At 39.5% G+C, this 18349-nt stretch overlaps 1 protein-coding gene across 1 annotated transcript in view; it reads left to right on the top strand.

Annotated features, from left to right (window-relative positions):
* Positions 1-18349, top strand: part of PLCH1 (phospholipase C eta 1) — a 255742-nt gene that overhangs the window by 220204 nt on the left and 17189 nt on the right. Inside the window, exons 13-18 of the mRNA XM_064275637.1 lie at positions 2789-2860; positions 10522-10613; positions 12392-12489; positions 16148-16327; positions 16417-16524; positions 17544-17668. Of these exons, the coding sequence (XP_064131707.1) occupies positions 2789-2860; positions 10522-10613; positions 12392-12489; positions 16148-16327; positions 16417-16524; positions 17544-17668 (675 nt within the window). The remainder of the gene's footprint in view (positions 1-2788; positions 2861-10521; positions 10614-12391; positions 12490-16147; positions 16328-16416; positions 16525-17543; positions 17669-18349) is intronic.

Here is an 18349-nt window from a genome sequence, read left to right as displayed (position 1 = left end):
AGATGACAGCCACTGACAACCCTATGGAGCACAGTTCTAACCTGCACACGTGGGGTTGCTGTGGGGCAGAATCAGCTAGACAGCAGCTGCATGTTTTTGGGTTTTTTGTTTTTTTTTTTTTTTTTTTGGTTATTCAGTCTTTTAAACTCCAGCTTGACTGCTATGTCCTAAATGAGTGCTGCCTCGACCCCTGGGTTAGGTTAACTATTCCGGGTATATTGTCTGTGGTAGCCTGTTAGATTATCTCTTTTCTGAAGTTTTTTTTACATATTTTGCAATTGCTTGCTCAATGTCTGTCTTCGCAACTACAGGTTCCATGAGGACAAGAAGCCTTAACAGTCTCGATCACCATTATTTTTTTGGTTTTTAGGTATAGTGCTTGAGACTTAGTAGGATCTTCATAAAAATTTGTTGAATGAATTGTTTGGGCTCTCACTGAGATGTAACTGTTTCCTAATGAAAATATCATAAATGGGCAAACAGGAGGGATATTGGGTTTATTGATTTTACTATTGTAGGGTGTTAAAGGAATTTATTCTGGCCCCTAGTTGACCCATGTGGCCATGTGCTCACTGGCTCCATTAACAGCAGCCTTCTCTGCAGCTACCACCTGTCTTCCCGTGTTCAAGGCTCCCCAGTCAGAGGGAAGATCATACGGGGGTGGCCACCCTTAGATCTAAGTGACCTCTTAGCACTGGTGATTGCTCTTTAGATTCCACACAAGTCCAGCCATTCAGCCGCTTGTCTGTTCCCTAGGTCTATTTTGTTTGCAAACATAGAAACCCTAATTCAAAATGGCTTAAGTGAGGAAGAAAGGGGTTGGGTTAGGTAAGTGGCCAGCTTATTTCCTGAGTGGTGTTCAGGGTGGGCTTAATCCAGAGGCTCAGTAGTGTCTTCAAGGACCCAAATTCTATCTTTCCGCTCTACCTTCTACAGTATTAGTGTCATTGCAAGTCTGCTTCCTCTCCCCTTGGTGGTTGCAGAGTAACTGCCAAAAGGTCCATGTTTTTTGACCCATGTCCAGAGAGAAGGAGACAGTGTATCTGCCCCAACCAGCAAACCAGAATTCATGTTCAGCTCTGATTGGGCAACTTAGATCATGTGCCCACCCTTAAATTAATCACTGGTTTGGGTAGGTGTCCTTCTAGGAATACTGATTTGGGAAGGGTGTAGTATAATATTGCTTTGCTAATGCCAATGAACTTATGCCTGGAGTTCATGCTACAGTCAGTCAGCCCCTCTCAAAGTCCATGTTAGGGGAGCAGAATGGAATATTTAGGAGGCAAGGACAGTGTCAATTAAGGCATTACTGATGTACAGGTCATCACATAATTTTGAATTTTCTTCAGGAATTTTCTATCAACAGCAATAGGTTTCTCCCCTCCTCAGCTCCTCCAGCCACTGCTTTGTACAATAAACAATGCGATCTGCCTACCAATAGACGGGCTGTTAGAAGTGGAAAAGAACTCAGAGGTTAATTGATCATTTCACTGCCATTTCAGATAAGGAAATGGAGGCCGATAGAAGGGGGTTATAAAAGGACATGTGGCTAATTGGTGGCCTGGAGAGCAGTATTACTCCTGTGACCACGTCTGTCTGCCTTCGTATTTGCATAACTTTTGAACAGTCAGTGATCAACATTAATAACTCCTCAAAGGCAGTGAGAGTTTTTATAGACTGGTCAACAGTTAACTTACATTACCCTGAAAAGCCCCCCAACCCTTCATGCCCACCCCTAGAACATTTTCCAGACTGCTTCTTTCCCCAACCAATTCTCTGCCTTGTCCTTTTTCCTCAGTTGCACCTTTGATTCATCTCTATGGACGCATGTGGATGCCCTCCTCTAACCTTATGGTCTTATGTGGTTTTGCTCACACACATTTATTCCATGTATGTGGCCGTCTCTGTTTATTCTCTGGCATGCTGCAGTCCTGCAAGGGCCTTCTGGTCTCTTCTCATACCTCTTCTTCAGCAATCAATTGCCTGATATATATTCTTAGACATGATAATTGAATAAGGTCTAGAGTCAACCTGTTTACCAGGGTGGCCTTTCTATCTTCGAATAAGACATAGGCTCGAGCAAGGAAGGCTGGTGTAGGAGCTCCAACCTGGAAAATTAACCCAGCTGAGAGACAACTCAGGAGCTACTATTTAAATGACAGTACCTCTTCCTGTGCTCACCACAGGAGTCCTTTTTTATAACAGATTGGTTTGCTGTGGTTTACTTAAAACATACACACACACACAATTCTATTACTTTATAGCTATGCTCGGATTTTATTTATTTTCAATGCCTTAAAATCCCTAATAGCAATGTTCAGTCAACATTGTGATCACTTTGTTCAACAGAATTGGCTCTTAATGACTTTTGGCCATTTTCCAAAGTTAAATCTACTCTTAACTGAAAACGATTTATTCACGGCGTTCAAAAGAAAGCATCCCAGATTGTGGAGAGCCTCTTAAACAGGCACTACGAGGGACTTGCACAGCTGGGTGTTGGTGAGAGGCCCTTGACCCAAGCTCTGGGATGTTGTTAGCAGGTGCTGGTTCCTGGCTGGTGCCCAGGCCTCTCTGTGCCAATGTTTCCATCTCTGGTGGCAGGCCCGGCCACCACTGTTGCAAGAGTGGAGACAAGGAACAATAGGAATGAATAGGATCTGCTTGCTGCCACTAAAGACAGGGCAGAGAAGGGGTCTCCATGCCACTCTACCAGAGCCAAACAAAACAAAACAAAACAAAAAACCCCTAAATCTAAAAAAATACTCACCATATGCCTTTATTTACTCAGAATCCAGATGTAAAGGAAAGTGGAAAGAAATCACATGGACGATCCCTCATGACAAACTTTGGAAAACATAAGGTACGGATTAAGAGCAATAAATGTGTGTAATTCAATAAAAAAAATGTATTTATAATAAATTGGCTGAGCACCTTGCACAGCCCTTTTTTCTTTAGCCACTGGTTTTTGTGTTATACTTGGATTTTACTACAGATATAAATTAAATGATATAATGTGAAAAATGAACATAATTCAAAACTACATAAGATCAGAACTACCAAGGAAGCTCTCATTGTTAACTCGAGGCTCAAAAGCAGTGACATAATGGAATCATAAACATACTTGTTTGGCCTCCCGAAACTGCTGCACAAACTCACTAGGCGGGTGCACAGATACTCTCAAAATTTTTCTCCTTTAAAGGGAAAATATTTAAAGTATTTTAAAAAATTAAAATAGAAACAGACTCCATTACTGACAATGGTAGCACAAAGGTGGGAGTAGGGTAAATGGAGGTAAAGTGTTCTAAGGTCTGAGCTTGCTCGGGAAGTAGTGCAAATACTAATTTATATTACGCTCTATTAAGTGGAGGATGCATGCTGCAACCTCTGGGGTGATAATTAAATTAATAATAAAACAATGGGTGACTAAGAAATAATGGAATGAGAAAATGGAATGATAAAAAAAGATACTTGATTTAATTCAAAAGAAGCAAGACAGGAAAGAAAACAGAACACAGAATATATGGGACTAATAAAAACAAAGAAGTACTTTTAAATCCAAATATGTCAGTAATTACATTAAATGTAAGTGCACTAAAACTCCAATTAAAACACAAAGATCGTCATATGTAGCATACTAACACTATATGTAGCATATAACGGAAACATTTTAAATATAGGAACCAAGAAAGATCAAAAATAAAAAGAATGGGAAAAGTTATGCCATGCAATCACTAACCAAAAGAAAGCTGATGTAGCTACACTAATGGTAGGCAAAATAAACTTAAAACAAGAAGCATTTCTAAAACAACCTAGTTAAAAGAGACTGGGCGAAGGACTTGAACAGATATTTCACCAAAGAAGATATAAAAGTGGCCAAGAAACACACGAAAAGATACTCAACATCATTAATTGTTAATCTTTTGCCATTGATTTGATTCCAACTCGTAGTGACTCAGTAGGACAGAGTAGAACTGCCCCATAGGGTTTCCAAGGCTGTAATCTTTACGGAAGCAGACTGCCACATCTTTTTCCCTGGAGCAGCTGGTGGGTTCAAACTGCTGACTTTTGGGGTAGCGGCTGATTGCTTTAATCTCTGCGCCACCAGGGCTCATTCCATTAATCATTAGGGAAATGTAAATCAAAACCAAAATGTGATACCACTTCATGCTCACGGTTGTTGTTAGGTGCTGTTGACTCAGTTTCAACTCGCAGTGAACTCATGTAATAGGGTCGCTATGACTGGGCCATAGGATTTTTTTAGGCTGCCGTCTTTACAGGAAGAAACCCTGGTGGTGCGATGATTAAATGCTTGGCTACTAACCAAAAGCTCGGCAGTTTGAACCCACCAGCGGCTCTGCAGGAGAAAAGACCTGGCAATCTGTTCTGGTAAAGGTCACAACATAGGAAACCCCACGGGGCAATTCTACTCTGTCATATTGGGTAGCTAGGAGTTGGAATCGACACGATGGCACACAACGGCAATAGTCTTTACAGGAGCAGATCACTAGATTTTTCTCCTGCGGAGATTCTGAGTAGGTTCAAATGGCCAACTTTTCGGCTGGTAGGTGAGCACTTAACTGTTACATTCTTAGAATTACATTATGACTCAGCAATTCCACTCCTAGGTGTTGACCCCAAAGAATGGAAAGCAGGGACTCAAACAGATACTTGTATACCAGTGTTCATTTCAACATTTTCACAATAGCCAAAAGGTGAAAACAGCCCAAATGCCCAAGATGTGAATGGATAAACAAAATGTGGTGTATATATGTGTATATATATATATATATATACATATATACACACAATGGAATATTATTCAGCTAGAAAGAGAAATGACATGCTATGAAATGGACAAACCTTGAAAATATTTTGCTGAGCGAAAGAAGTCAGACACAAAAGACTGAATACTTTATGATCTCACTTATACGAAATACTTAGAATAGGCAGATCCATAGAGATAAAAGTTTGTTAGTGGTTACAAGGCGCTGGGAAGAACAGAAATGGGGAGTTATCACTTAAGCGATACTGAGTTTCTGTGGAGAGCATGGAAAACATTTGAAAATGGGTAGTGGAGATAGTCGTACAATATGGTGTGTGTAATTAATGTTGCGAAACTTTATACTTAAAAAAAATGGCAAATGGTATATATGCACATATATATATATTTGCTGCAGTAATAAAAAAAGGTATTACTAGAAATAAAGAGGGACAATAAGGGGGTCAGTCTATCAGGAAGCTAGTACAATTCTAAATTTGTATGTACTTGATAATATAGGCTCAAAATACATCAGTCAAACGCTGACAGAACTACAGGAGGTACGAACAAATCCATTGTCCTAGTGGGACAATAGCATAGAATAAGCTGACCAAAATCACTAATAGAGAGCTGTGCTGTCCGAAATGATAGCCGCTAGCCACATGTGGCTATTTAAGTGTAAATTAAATTAATCGAAATAAAATAAAAATGTAATTCCTCTGTTCCACCATACCCTTTTCAAGTGCTCAATAGCCACTTGAAGCCAATGGCTACCATATTGGCATGGATATGGAAAATTTCCATCAGTTGAAGAAATCTGTTGGACATTCCTGGTACTGGAAATTAGAACAAGAGGAACATCTTGACCTAATTGATACCGTTAGAATGCTACACTCAACAACTGCTGAACAAAAATATTTTTCAGTGCACATTGAAGGTTTACCAAATTTGACCATACCCTGGGTCATAAAACAAGGCTCATTAATTTTAAAGGTTTGAACTCAAAATATGTTTTCTGATGATTCAATTAAGCTAGAAGTCAATGATAAAATATTCAAAAAAATTGATAGGTCTCTATCAATAATGCAAAAGAAAATTATACAGAAGATACAAATTGCCAACATAATAGATTCTAAAGTTGTTATCAAATGAATGAGCATATTATATATATATATATATATAACTTATGCCAATAAATTTGAAATTTCACGAGATGGAAAAAATTAAAGCTGACCAAAACTGAATTAAAAAAAAAATATTTTCAATAGTCTTATATATATTAAAGCAATTAGATAATCCCACCCTCCCCAACACCCCCCCACCCCAGGGAAACTCAGAGTCTATTTAAGTCCACTGAATCCTTCCAAACCTTGAGAAAGAAACAGTACCAATATTATGCAGATTTTTAAAAAGAGTAAAAATGAAGGGACATTTACCAGCTCGTTTTACTAGGACTTCATATTCTTAACACCAAAACCTGAAAAGAACATTATAAGAAGAAATAAATGAAATGAAAATTATTGATTTTTTTTTTTTTGTATAAACCTACATTTAAAATCTCTGAACAAAATGTTAGCAAGTTAAATCTTGTGGTATGTAAAATGGATAATATATCGCTACCAAGTTGGGTTTATTTCAGAAGTGCAAGATTTAACATTTGAAAATCAATGTCAAACATCACTTTAGCAGAATAAAAGAGCAAAACGATATGATCTGCTCAGTAGATGTAGAAAAGTATCTAATGCAATTTAACAGCCACTCGTGATTAAAAACTCTGTAAACTTGGATTAGCCAGGGGACTTTTAAAACCTAGTATCTACAAAAAAAACTATAGCAAACATCATACTTATCGATGACGTATTTAAAAAGCTCCTGAGATAAGGATTGAGGTAAGGATGGCCATTAATACATCTTTTATTCAGTATCATAATACAAGAGATCCTAACCAATGCAATCGGGAAAGCAAAACATTTACATTTAGAAGGATTAATAAAAGACAAAAAATGGTCTTTCTTTGCAGATGACATGATTGTGTAAGTAAAAAGTCTAAAAGAATTTATAAACTACTAGAAAGAATAAGTAAATTTATCAATGCTGATACATTATACAAATCAGTTTGTTTCTATATCTCAACAACAATCAAATTAGAAAATAAAATTTATAAAAGCAATAATTTGCAATACCGTATCAACCATCAGATAATTAGGAATGAATCTATCAGAATTATACAAGACCACTACATAGAAAACTCCAAAGCATTATTATAAAAATTAAAGAAAAGAAATAGGGAAACTGCTCATACACTGGATTCAATATTGTTAATCTACCAAGTCCTCCCAAATTGATTGTAAATTCAGTGGAATGCCAGTAAAAATCTCAGCAAGGTTGCGGGGGCGGGGGGAAGTAGAGGTGCTAAGGGCAGTTAGATTTTAAGCTGATTGTAAAATATATATGGTACTGTAAGAGCCAAGAAAAGACAATGGTGAAAAATAGAAAACTTTACAATACCAGATTACAAAGCTACAGTAATTTAGATGGTGTGGTATTGGCTTAAAGATAAACAAATAACCGAACGGAGGAGTCTAGATGCTACTCTAGGTATAGTCACTTGAGTTACAACAAAGCACCTTTGCAACTCAGTTGGGAAAAGATCATCTTTTCAATTGAATATCCATCTGGGAGGAAAAAGAGAACCCTGGCCCTTTACAGCCAACAGGTGAACTTTAGATCTAGATGTGAAAGATTAAAGCGACAAAGACTCTAGAAGGTAACATAGAACAGTATCATCATGAGCCTGGAATAACTGAGGCATTCGTAAACCGTTCCCCAGAAAGGAAAATATTAGTAATTAAGCTACTTTAAAATTAAGAAGTTCTGTGCATGAAACCTGTGGCTGTTGAGTCCGTGGCTGCACAGTGGTTAAAATATAGGGCTGTTAACCAAAAGGTTGGCAGTTTGAACCCACCAGCGGCTCCTTGGAAACCTTATGGGGGCAGTTCTATTCTGTTCATAGGGTCGCTATGAGTCGGAACCGATTGAATGGCAAAGGGTTTGTTTGTTTTGGGTATGCATGAGAAGTATCAAAAAGCTAAGCTGCATAGTGGAAAGGAATGTTTGCAACATACATAGACAACAAAGGACTTGTATGTTGACTATATAAAAAGCTCCTACAAATCAAGCAACATACTTTTTTAAAAAATAGGTACATTACAAACGAAGATATACGAATGGTTAGAAAGGAAAAAGTGCTCTTTCTTATCCAGGAATGCAAATTAATATGACAATACCCACCAGAATGGCTAAAATAAAAAGCCTGACAATATCAAGTGTTTGTGGGGACGCAGAGCAACTTGAGCTCTCATATACTATTAATGGGAACGTAAATTTGTGCAACTGCTTTGACACACCGTTTCGAATTATCTTAAGTCTGACCATATGTATATACTGTGACTTATTCCCATTCTTAGGTATATATCAAAAGACATAACAATGATAATAACAGCATTATTTGTAATAACTCAAGAAACTATTCAAATGTCCATTGACAGTAGAGTGAATAAAAATTTGTGGAATATTCACAGAATAGAATATTTAACAGCAATAAAAATGACGACATGATATCTACGTTCAACACTATGATGACTTTCATGAACATGATGATGAGCAAAGGAAACCAGACTCCAGAGAGGACGTACAGTATGATTCAGTTTAGATGAAGTTCAAAAACAGGTGGAACAAACCCATGGAGATAGATGTCAGGATAGCAGTTACCTCTGAGGAGGAGTAATAACTAAATGGAAGAACCAGATTGCTTCTGAGTAGCAGATAATATCCTATTTCCTCTTTTGGGTGTTTTTACGTTGTGAAAATTCAGCTTACTGTACACTTAGAACTGGTGTACTTTTCTAAATGTATGCTACATTTAATACCAAAAAAAAATGTTATGCAAGAAATCAGTTGCTTAATGGTAAACTTGATGCATGAGGTTTCTGTAAGGTCATTTAGTCCAAGTTAAGGAATGTGGTGTCTGGAAATTCCAGCCCATCACTGAGATAATTGATTAAAATGCTGGGCAAATTAGTCATTACAATAAAAAAAATGGAAAACAACCAAAAAGTTCACCCCTAAAGGCTACCTAAGTAAACCATGATTCATTCGCATAATGGACAATTATGCAGCCATTGAAAAATGATAGCTCTGAAGAGCTTAACATGAAAACATTAAGTGAAAAAAAAAAAAAGTAAGGTGAAATATTGATCATATGGTATGATAACTGTGATCAGATGTGTCAAAACTGTATGTAAAGAAAATACATTGTCATTTCACCAAATGTTGCCTGCCCTTGGTGATTCACTCCATTTTTTGCATTTTGAATAAAAAAAAATGAATTTTAAATGGACAATTTTATTAATGTAACACCTCAAATTACTGACTATATGTGGAGCTAAACATTTCATTTCTTGATTACAACTTGCCATTAAATTAAAATGATCTTCCAAAGTGTTATATGGACTGTTCTAGCTACTGTAGAGCTAGAATTCATCATGCCTCAAATCATAAGAATAAATAACTATCCACCACTAGTTACGGATTTTTAAAATGACTACTAATAGTATTTTAAATTGGAAATTAACGTTATGTAATTTACAGAATGACTTTCCATGCCATTTCGTTTAATCATCACAATAATATTCCTTTGAAATAGGTGGTATAGCCCCCACCGCCTTTTTTAAACCATGGTAGGGAACTAGAGCGGTTAACCAACACGCCACCTTGGTTTAAGGCTGAACTGGAACATGAGGTTATCAGATGCGAGGACTCACGTAGCGTGCACGCTGAGGTTTTTGAAGCACAAATAACCCCTAGGAACCCCTAGGTTCTCAAGGCACAGATAACAAATAAGATTCCAGGCTAAATTGGTGCCTCGCTGTCAGTGCAAGAGAGAGTTCGGTGTGTTTATGCCAACAATGTACCTTATTTTTTTTTTCCATGTCTAGAAGGTGACATGGTCCCATGATAATGGCATGGAGTCTCTTTCTCTTCCTAAATTACATCCCCCTGTCTACACTTCTTACCCTTTTGTGGGAGTTGTTTCTGGTGGCAAGGTTTTCTGTAAGTAATGGAGTGCCTTCCCATCATTTGTATTGTCATGATATATATTGCCCAAATATTGGACCTCTCTCCAAAGTGGTGGGGGTGAAACTCCACCATCCCCGGAAGGTTTTGTGTCTAACAGCGTGTGTCCGCAAGACACCGGATTAGTCCTGGAGACTTTCAGCTGGAATCCTATGGGAGACAATTTTAATTCTGGTGCTCCTTGGAAACCGTATGGGGCAGTTCTACTCTGTCCTATAGGGTCGCTATGAGGTGGAATCAACTTGATGGCAATGGGTTTGATTTTGGTTTTCTACAAGAGGACATTTCACTGCTTAAAGTCATTTAAATAGGTACTGCAACACTGACCTCTGCCCTTCTTTGAGAACCTCAGTGCATGACTCTAAGACTTCCATTTCACGTAGTTCCGAACATAGTTTCTGGGCACGAAGTCCTCAGTTTGCATTAATATTCTAATATAACTATGGCCATAGACATGCTGGTTATTCATGGTGAAGCAAGCCGCGATATTTGATTTTTTTTTCAAGTTATTGTCCTTGTGTTTGTGTGTGTGAGTGGGTGTGTCTTTTAAAGCCCATTCCATTCTCTTTATGTTCTAGATTTAACTGATTGAGTTTGTTGTTTACCGTGTTTTTTTTCCCTAACAGAAAGCCACAAAATCGCGGTCTAAATCCTACAGTACGGACGATGAGGAAGACACACAGCAGAATCCTGGCAAGGAGTGTGGCCAGCTGTACAGGTAAGAAAGACGCACATTTTCTGCTCAGACTCCTGAGTCCATGAGCTTGGCTGTTTTGGTTGTACCTGTCTGGAGAGTCAGATCACATGGTAAATGCTAGATGCAGTGGATCATGTGAAGACCAGCAGGACGTGAGATGGTAACGTGTATGGAGCCGAGCAATCCGCCTGGCACATCCAAAAACCAAACCCGTTGCTGTCAAATCGATTACGACTCATAGCGACCCTATAGGATAAAGTAGAATTGCCCCATAGAGTTTCCAAGGAGCAGCTGTTGAATTTGAACTGCTGACCTTTTGGTTAACAGCCAAGCTCTTAACCACTGTGAGCTCTTAATAAAAGGTTTCTGTAGCAGTTACCAGGAATGAGGTATATTCAGAGGTGAGAGAGGGACCACATGAACTAGAACACAGGGCTCCTGGAGGAGACTAAGGGAGAAGATAGACACTAAACATATTAGGAGCCAAGGATCTGCAGTCAGCTAGATTATGTTCAAATCCTTGTCCTTCCACTTACCAACTTTAACATGGGGCAGGTTGGACTCCTTATCTCTATCTGTCTCTTAGGGTCATTGTAAGGATTAAAGAAAGGAATTAAACTACTTAACCTGGTGCCTGGCCCAATTAAATACCCATTGCTGTCGAGTCGATTCTGCCTCATAGCGACCCCACAGGACAGAGAACTGCCCCATAGGGTTTCCAAGGAATGGCTGGTGGCTTCAGTTTGCTGTTAGCAGCCAGGCTCTTAACTGCTGTACCAGGGGTCGTGGCCCAATTACAAGTTCTCAGAAATATAGCTGCTGTTTTAACTGCTGTTTATTAATGCCAATAATATTCATGATGAATAAAATACTGTAATTTCAGAACCCAAATTGTGACACATGATCTGCTGTAGGATGTCATATGGTAACTTTATGTATAACTTTTTGAGGAACTGCCAAACTGTTTTCTGAAGTGGTTGTACCATTTTACATTCTCCACACCCTCACCACTCTTGTTCATGTACTTACTGGCCTTTTGTGTATCTGCTTCCAACAGGATTGTAGTTTTTGAGAGTTACATGTTCCCCTAGGGGAGAAAACTGTGTACCTGAGGATCGGTGATAGCTTATGGTAGGGCAGTGGTTTATGGAGGAATTTGAACTGTTTTAAAGAGTAGTAATAGAATTTGTAAGGTAGAGGAGATCCTAGGAGTGGTTCATAGGAGGGAGAGAAAAAAAAAATATTGAAGAGAAAAAAGTATTAATTAAAGTAATGGATGTTTGTTAGAAGAAAGTTGAAGGATATAAAAAAGTATAAAGAACAAGATAAAAATCACTTGTAATTACACCTATAAAAGATAATCACTATGAAAATTTTGGATTTTCCCAAAATTTTCCAAAATTGGATTTCAGATATACAATTATTGTGATCCAGAATGCAAAGTTTCTATACTTTTTTAGTTCAGATTCCCCTGCGTAGGTGGAGTAGTTCCCTGATGAATTTTGTTGTTATCTTCAGTTGGGTAACAGTGGGAGTCACGTCCCCTGCCCCTAGTGGAATTCACAAACAAATGACAAGAGGCTGTGACTCCTGGAAGAGCAGTGAATGAAACGACCCAACTAAGATGTTGGGGGGGAAAGTGCTGAACTGGGACTCGCACTTGGGTTCTGACCTTGGCTTCACTAGGTCCTTGGGCAGGTCACATGATCTTTCTGTTAAATAAGGGAAGTGGACTTACCGAAAGCCCAAACCTCTTTCAGCACTAAGATATCACTGAGTCCTGGGTGTGTACTTCACAGGTTGGGCCGGCGAAGGAAAACTATGAAGCTCTGCCGAGAACTCTCCGATTTGGTGGTGTACACAAACTCGGTGGCAGCCCAGGACATTGTGGAGGATGGTGAGGCCTGAGAGTTTTCTTCTTCTACTTTGGATAGCCATTTGTGATCTTTCTTTGCCAATTGTGGATTAATCTTTTGTTAACCAGATCATCACCACATGTTTCTGGGACTGTGTGGACTCTGACATGAGTCAGGAAACTAACTGCTGGTCCAATGCATAGCTCACACAGAGGATTATTGATCACTGTATTGTCCTAATTGATGAGAGGGCAGACAAATCTCCTCTGGGGCAGAGGAGGACTTTATTGTTATAAAAAAAAAACACAGATATCTTAGAGCTAGGTTTTCCTCCAAAGCTTGAAATGTGGAGACTTGGCCTGGTTTGTTGGCTGCTTCAAGTGTAAATGACCAGAAGAAAGATTAATTGGCTGAAATAACACCTTGGAGAAACTCCATATTTTCTCACTGGAAATGTTGACTTTTTTGAAAATTATTTTATGTAGATTGAAGTTTTAACAAAATGAGGAAAAATTTCAGTAGCATTGACTCATTGTTTTTCATCTATCAGTTGTCATATGTATTTTGTTTGTTTGTCATGGGCTTTTTTCATTAGTTGTGTCTGGGTTTACATCCCTTGAGGACCAGGTGGCCTGTTAGATGTGGAGGCCTGGGTCAATGGGGAAGAGACAATGAGAGTGCACTTGACCCACTTTCCTGATCACAGATTATTAGGCCCTTACCCACCAATACAGGAGGTCACGCACTCTTTTTAATAGGCAGTTTGAATCCACTAGCCACTCCTTGGAAGCTCTATGGGGCAGTTCTGCTATAGGGTTGCTATGAGTCAGAATAGACTTGAGGGCAATGGATTTGGTTTTTGTTTTTGTTTTGTTGGACCATTTAGTTTAGTCTTGGCTAATGCTTGGGGAAGAGAAAGCTGGAAACACATGGAAAACCATCTTAATGACTCAGCTTCCAGGATGTAAATATCAGCAAAGTATTTCTGAGGATGACCTGGATCAGTGGATGTTCCAGAAGTGGATGGTCCCAGTGATGGGGTACTTTTTAGCAATGCCAGTGGGGAGGCTTCTAGGACCTACATGAGGTTGCCACAAGGACCAGGCGAGCTAGGGAGGATAGGGCTCAGCAAATGGGAAGTTCAGCCTTGGGGATGAAGGGGCCTTTCCTCTGTGACTGGTTCTGTCCTTGTCTACACCCCACGGTGTCTCTGCCTGGTTCACAGCCGCCTAAATGGAGTCTGGCATGAAGTATGGAACCTAGAAGAAAGACACTCAGTGAATACTTGAGTACACATCAGTGCCTCATGGTTGTTGAAGAAAGAAAACAACATTAGAACTGTATTTGAAATCATCTTAACCAACCCCCCACTTTCTTGATGAGGAAAGGGCCAAAGCAGGTGAAGCTGGCAGATCCAATAGATGGCAGAGCCAGAAATCCCAACTCCAGCTGTTTTGAAGAGTGTTAATCTTTCCACAAGTTGTGTGGCTTTTCTGTCTCCAAAAAATAGCTTTGAATAGAGCATTATTTGGAGTTCAGTTGTCATGTTTGAGCTGAGACATTCTGATCACAAGTGTTCTTCCCTTGACTCTCCTGCTAGTTGGTATTTTTCCCTTTCTTCTCTTCCCTTCTCATTGCTGTTGCAGTCAGTTATTGGAAGCTTAGAGAAATAAATTATGGTCATGGGCTTTTCCCCTCTAATTTTAATTACAGTAAACCAGAATCTCCAATTTTCTCAAGTCTTAGTGAAGGGAAAACAACGTTGTGGTCTTTTATGCTTACAAACTTCTAGAATTCTTCCCTCACATCTTTTTTTCCCCTGGTCCACAAGTATATCTTACTCTGCCTACAGATTTTCTTCCGTCTGGTATTCATTCCTTCTCTCCTTCTACAGATGGTAATAATTATGAAAAAAATAATTTCACATATAAGAACATGAGACACTGGGATTCTCAGCAAGTGAGCAATAGATTCTTAAACTCAGCAACTAGTTTAATGGAGTTAAAGGTGTGTTTGTTTTAGAGTAATATGATTTTCAATAAATTCCTTAGGAAAACATAATTCTATTAGCTTAACGGAAAATAATATTGAATATGATTTAGCTGTTGACCTTCAGCTTTTTTTGTTTTTTAAATGATCCACAAAATGAGGAAAAGATAATGAATGCATGGATTATTCTAATACAGAGCAACTCAACCCTAGTAATGTACTAATTGATATGGGTCCAATTAGCAAGGTCATCTTAATGATAATGTGATGTGTTTATGTGGAGAGGCAGGAAAACAATGGTATTGATTACAATGCTAGTCCATCTGAATTTGACTTTTTAGACTCCGTTTTCTCCTGTCATGCTCAAAGTACTCATCAAAATCTGGAAGTAAAATCATTTTCAGTGTGCTTGAGATATATAAAAATGTTAATAAAGTGCATCAAAATATACTAATTTTTTTTTAAGGGAAGAGTCTATACGAGAGAAATCATCAGGTTAAAAACTGTAATTCTGTAGTTCCTTTGCCACCCACTTGTGTTTACGACTGTTCCAAGGTCTAGCTCTGGAGTGTCACTGTCAGTCTGTTGGCCAGTGTTTAACAAGGATGTACCACCTGAGGACAACAGGGGCTTAGCAGCCCGTGTGTGTGTTACTGAACATGTTGTGTCTAGATACGATTCAGGCTCAGTCGCTCAGTCAGGGTTCAGATACACTCAGCTTGTTAGAGTGTATATTAGAAAGAGAATGAAGCAAGTTGGGTCTTCCCCTGGGCTTTCGTAGCCTATTCTAGCATGTTCAGAGGACATGTGAATGGTGGTTTGGGGATGGGATGGGGGTGTTAGTTGGAAAGGCAGTGGCGGTGGAGCACTGGAGGTAGAATAGGAGAAAAGGGTAGAATATTAAATGTTTGGTTGTTCACTCCGTCGTGAGCCCCATACTTGTAGCTTTCTTGGCTCTGGATTGACCCATCATAATGATCCAAGCAGAAACTTTAGAACATGTTTCCTGTTCTTTTACCTCCATTTATTTGTTTATTTGCATTGTTTCCAAGCCTTGCTAGGTGAGTGGCTATCCTTGTTTCTGATACTTTATCTCTTTTAATGCTCTTTGGAAGTGTTTTTCGTCCCTTATTATTCCTTTCTCTCAACCAGGTTCCATAATCCTGTTTAAATCAACTCTAAAACTCAAGTTTCTTTTTTATAATTGGTCTTTTTCTTTATTTTCTTGGATCCTGATCCTGACTGCTATCAGCTAATATGTATTTCATATGAATGCTTTCAATGGGTGTGTCGTCTTATTGTCTACCAGGAATAAGTCATGTAGATTGCTTTATTCATCTGTGGTTGTCTTTCTCCTTGCCAAAGATATCTGGTTGAGTAATACATCTAGAAAAGAATTCTACCGTCATCATTCATACTAACCAGATAGACATAAATTAACGGGGTGACTGAATTCTTGGGAAAACACAGGACCCAGAAATAGGCAGGAAACTTAGCAAGATGTACAGCTCTGGTTTTACTCTAAAGTGGCGCACGGTTCATAAGAGTGGGGTTGGTTGGGTGTGCCTCAGTTAGGAACCGCTTCTGCCCTGGCTGAATTCATTCTTTCACTGCTTGTACTCTTGGTATGTTCTGACATTGTGGTGTTAGTCCCCAGGTTTTCTTTGCTATCGCTCTCACTTTTCATTTTTCTGTATTAAAAACTGCTAGGAACCACAGGAAATGTATTATCCTTCAGCGAGACAAGAGCGCATCAGGTGGTTCAGCAGAAATCCGAACAGTTCATGGTTTATAACCAAAAGCAGCTCACAAGGATTTACCCCTCTGCCTACCGGATTGACTCCAGCAACTTCAACCCCCTGCCCTACTGGAACGCAGGTTGTCAGCTAGGTGTGTATGCCTTGGGAAGGAACTTTCTCTGGATACCCTGGCTGTCACTGCCATCTTGCCTAATTCTCTCAAACTTTCCACTTACACAGTGGCACTGAACTACCAGTCCGAAGGGCGAATGATGCAGTTAAATCGAGCCAAATTCAAGGCAAACGGCAATTGTGGCTACGTCCTCAAACCTCAACAAATGTGCAAAGGTATGTAGGAATTTCACAGTCATAGCTCTGAATGCAGGTGACCTGTATTAAAAAGAGCTCTCTGGGTATTGTGATGCCCCAGTGTTTTACAACGTGTGTGTGTGTGTGTGTGTTTTTAAAGGATAGGTTAAATTGTTGGAGTATAAATTAGAACTCTTGTTATAGCTATGTAATATTTGGGTGGCATGATGTTTAGCATGTTTTCTATGAAGTTTTGTATGTCAGGAGGGACACAGAGAGGAATGGGTTGTCCCCTGAAATCCAGTGTCCTTGCATGACCTTCATTGGGCATTACGTATAAATTGGACTGCCTTCTAAGGTCTGAGCCCTGGCTTTCCGAAACTTTAGGTGGGTGTGTGAGTCTGAGACTGCTGGCAAAATTTAAAAACCCCTTGGAACAATTTTATGAAGTCCCTTTAGTCAGCGGAACAGTGCTAGCAAAAAAGAAAGCATAATGATATGTTAGATCAAAAGAACGCTTTCTTTTGGTTCTGCTCATTAAAATTCTTTTTAAGTTATCCAAATTAAATTTCTAAACAATTTAGGTGAAGATGTGTTGACAGATGTGCCTTCTGAATTTTATGCTTTGTATGTTTTCTTGCTGTGCTGTTTACTGAATTTCAGACCTTCTTTCTGTTTCTCATGTTTGCTCTACGCCTGAGATTGTTTAGGTTAGGGAATTATTTAATCTGAGGCACCTCCGCCCTGACTTTATACTATTGGCATTCAAATAAAATGCTCCCCTTCCCACACGCAGTGGTTGGTAACTGCATTGCAGACACTTGCTTTCAACTGGACCATTCATCTGGCCATTGAGGGCACAGATTCCACAGCTATGGAAATACCAGCTGTTGCTGCCTTCGGGGTAAAGCCTCACTGAGAGTAGCGACAATTTCCCTGCTCTAAGGCACACTGTAGTCATTTAGCATTTGTTGTTTCTTTGTTCTACAAGCTTGAACTGTGTGTGTTTCCCCCACACTGCCAACCTTCGATTTCAACCTCTGTCTTACTTGGCTTAGGTACTTTCAACCCTTTCTCTGGTGACCCACTTCCTGCCAACCCCAAAAAACAACTCATCCTGAAAGTAATCAGTGGCCAGCAGCTCCCCAAACCTCCAGATTCCATGTTTGGAGACCGAGGCGAGGTAAGCCACATATGACTGCATGGCTGATTACATGCTAGTTTTGTTGTATTTATATTTCATGATTCTTCAGGGTTCTCTCTGTGTGTATGTGTGTAAGCGCTCAGAAAACTGTTCAGCAATGACCATTGCCCTATGTCATGAGCTATTAACTGACTTGGTGAGTCAGACACGGTTCCTTCTGGAGGGCATCGTCTAGTTGGGAGGTTTGCGGGCACACAATTCAGTTCACAGTACAAGACTGACACTTGCAATGCTGCAACTGGGGTGCAAAATCCAATTTTAGTTTTGATAAAAACGTTGCCTAAGAGTATGTCTTACCCCCTCACTCACGTTCCTTGACCTCCTCGTCTCCTGGGACTTTCATCTTAGCTGCACATGAGGTACCTGCTCCCAGGCAACAGGCTGATAATTGCCATCACCTGCCACACTGCAGTAGTGTGGTTTTAAGATGTCTCCCTCTTTCTTTCTTTCTAGAACTTTCATTCTGATATTCCCATCCATCTGGTCTTGGCCTTCTTGGCCTCCGTTTTTTCCCTGTGTGTAAGCTTCTGTTGGACTCATTTCCTTGCTCTCAGAAATGGTGCATTGTTTCATACTTGGCCTGCCACTCCCACCTCTTTGAAACCATCATTTCTGGATCTTGAGTGTTGATGGAGGAAACGACACAGCTTTGCAGTTGGG

Source organism: Loxodonta africana, chromosome 23 (genome assembly GCF_030014295.1).
Source record: "Loxodonta africana isolate mLoxAfr1 chromosome 23, mLoxAfr1.hap2, whole genome shotgun sequence".
NCBI classification, from domain to species: domain Eukaryota; kingdom Metazoa; phylum Chordata; class Mammalia; order Proboscidea; family Elephantidae; genus Loxodonta; species Loxodonta africana.
Note: the sequence above shows the minus strand (reverse complement) of the source record. Positions and strands in the feature narration are given on the sequence as shown.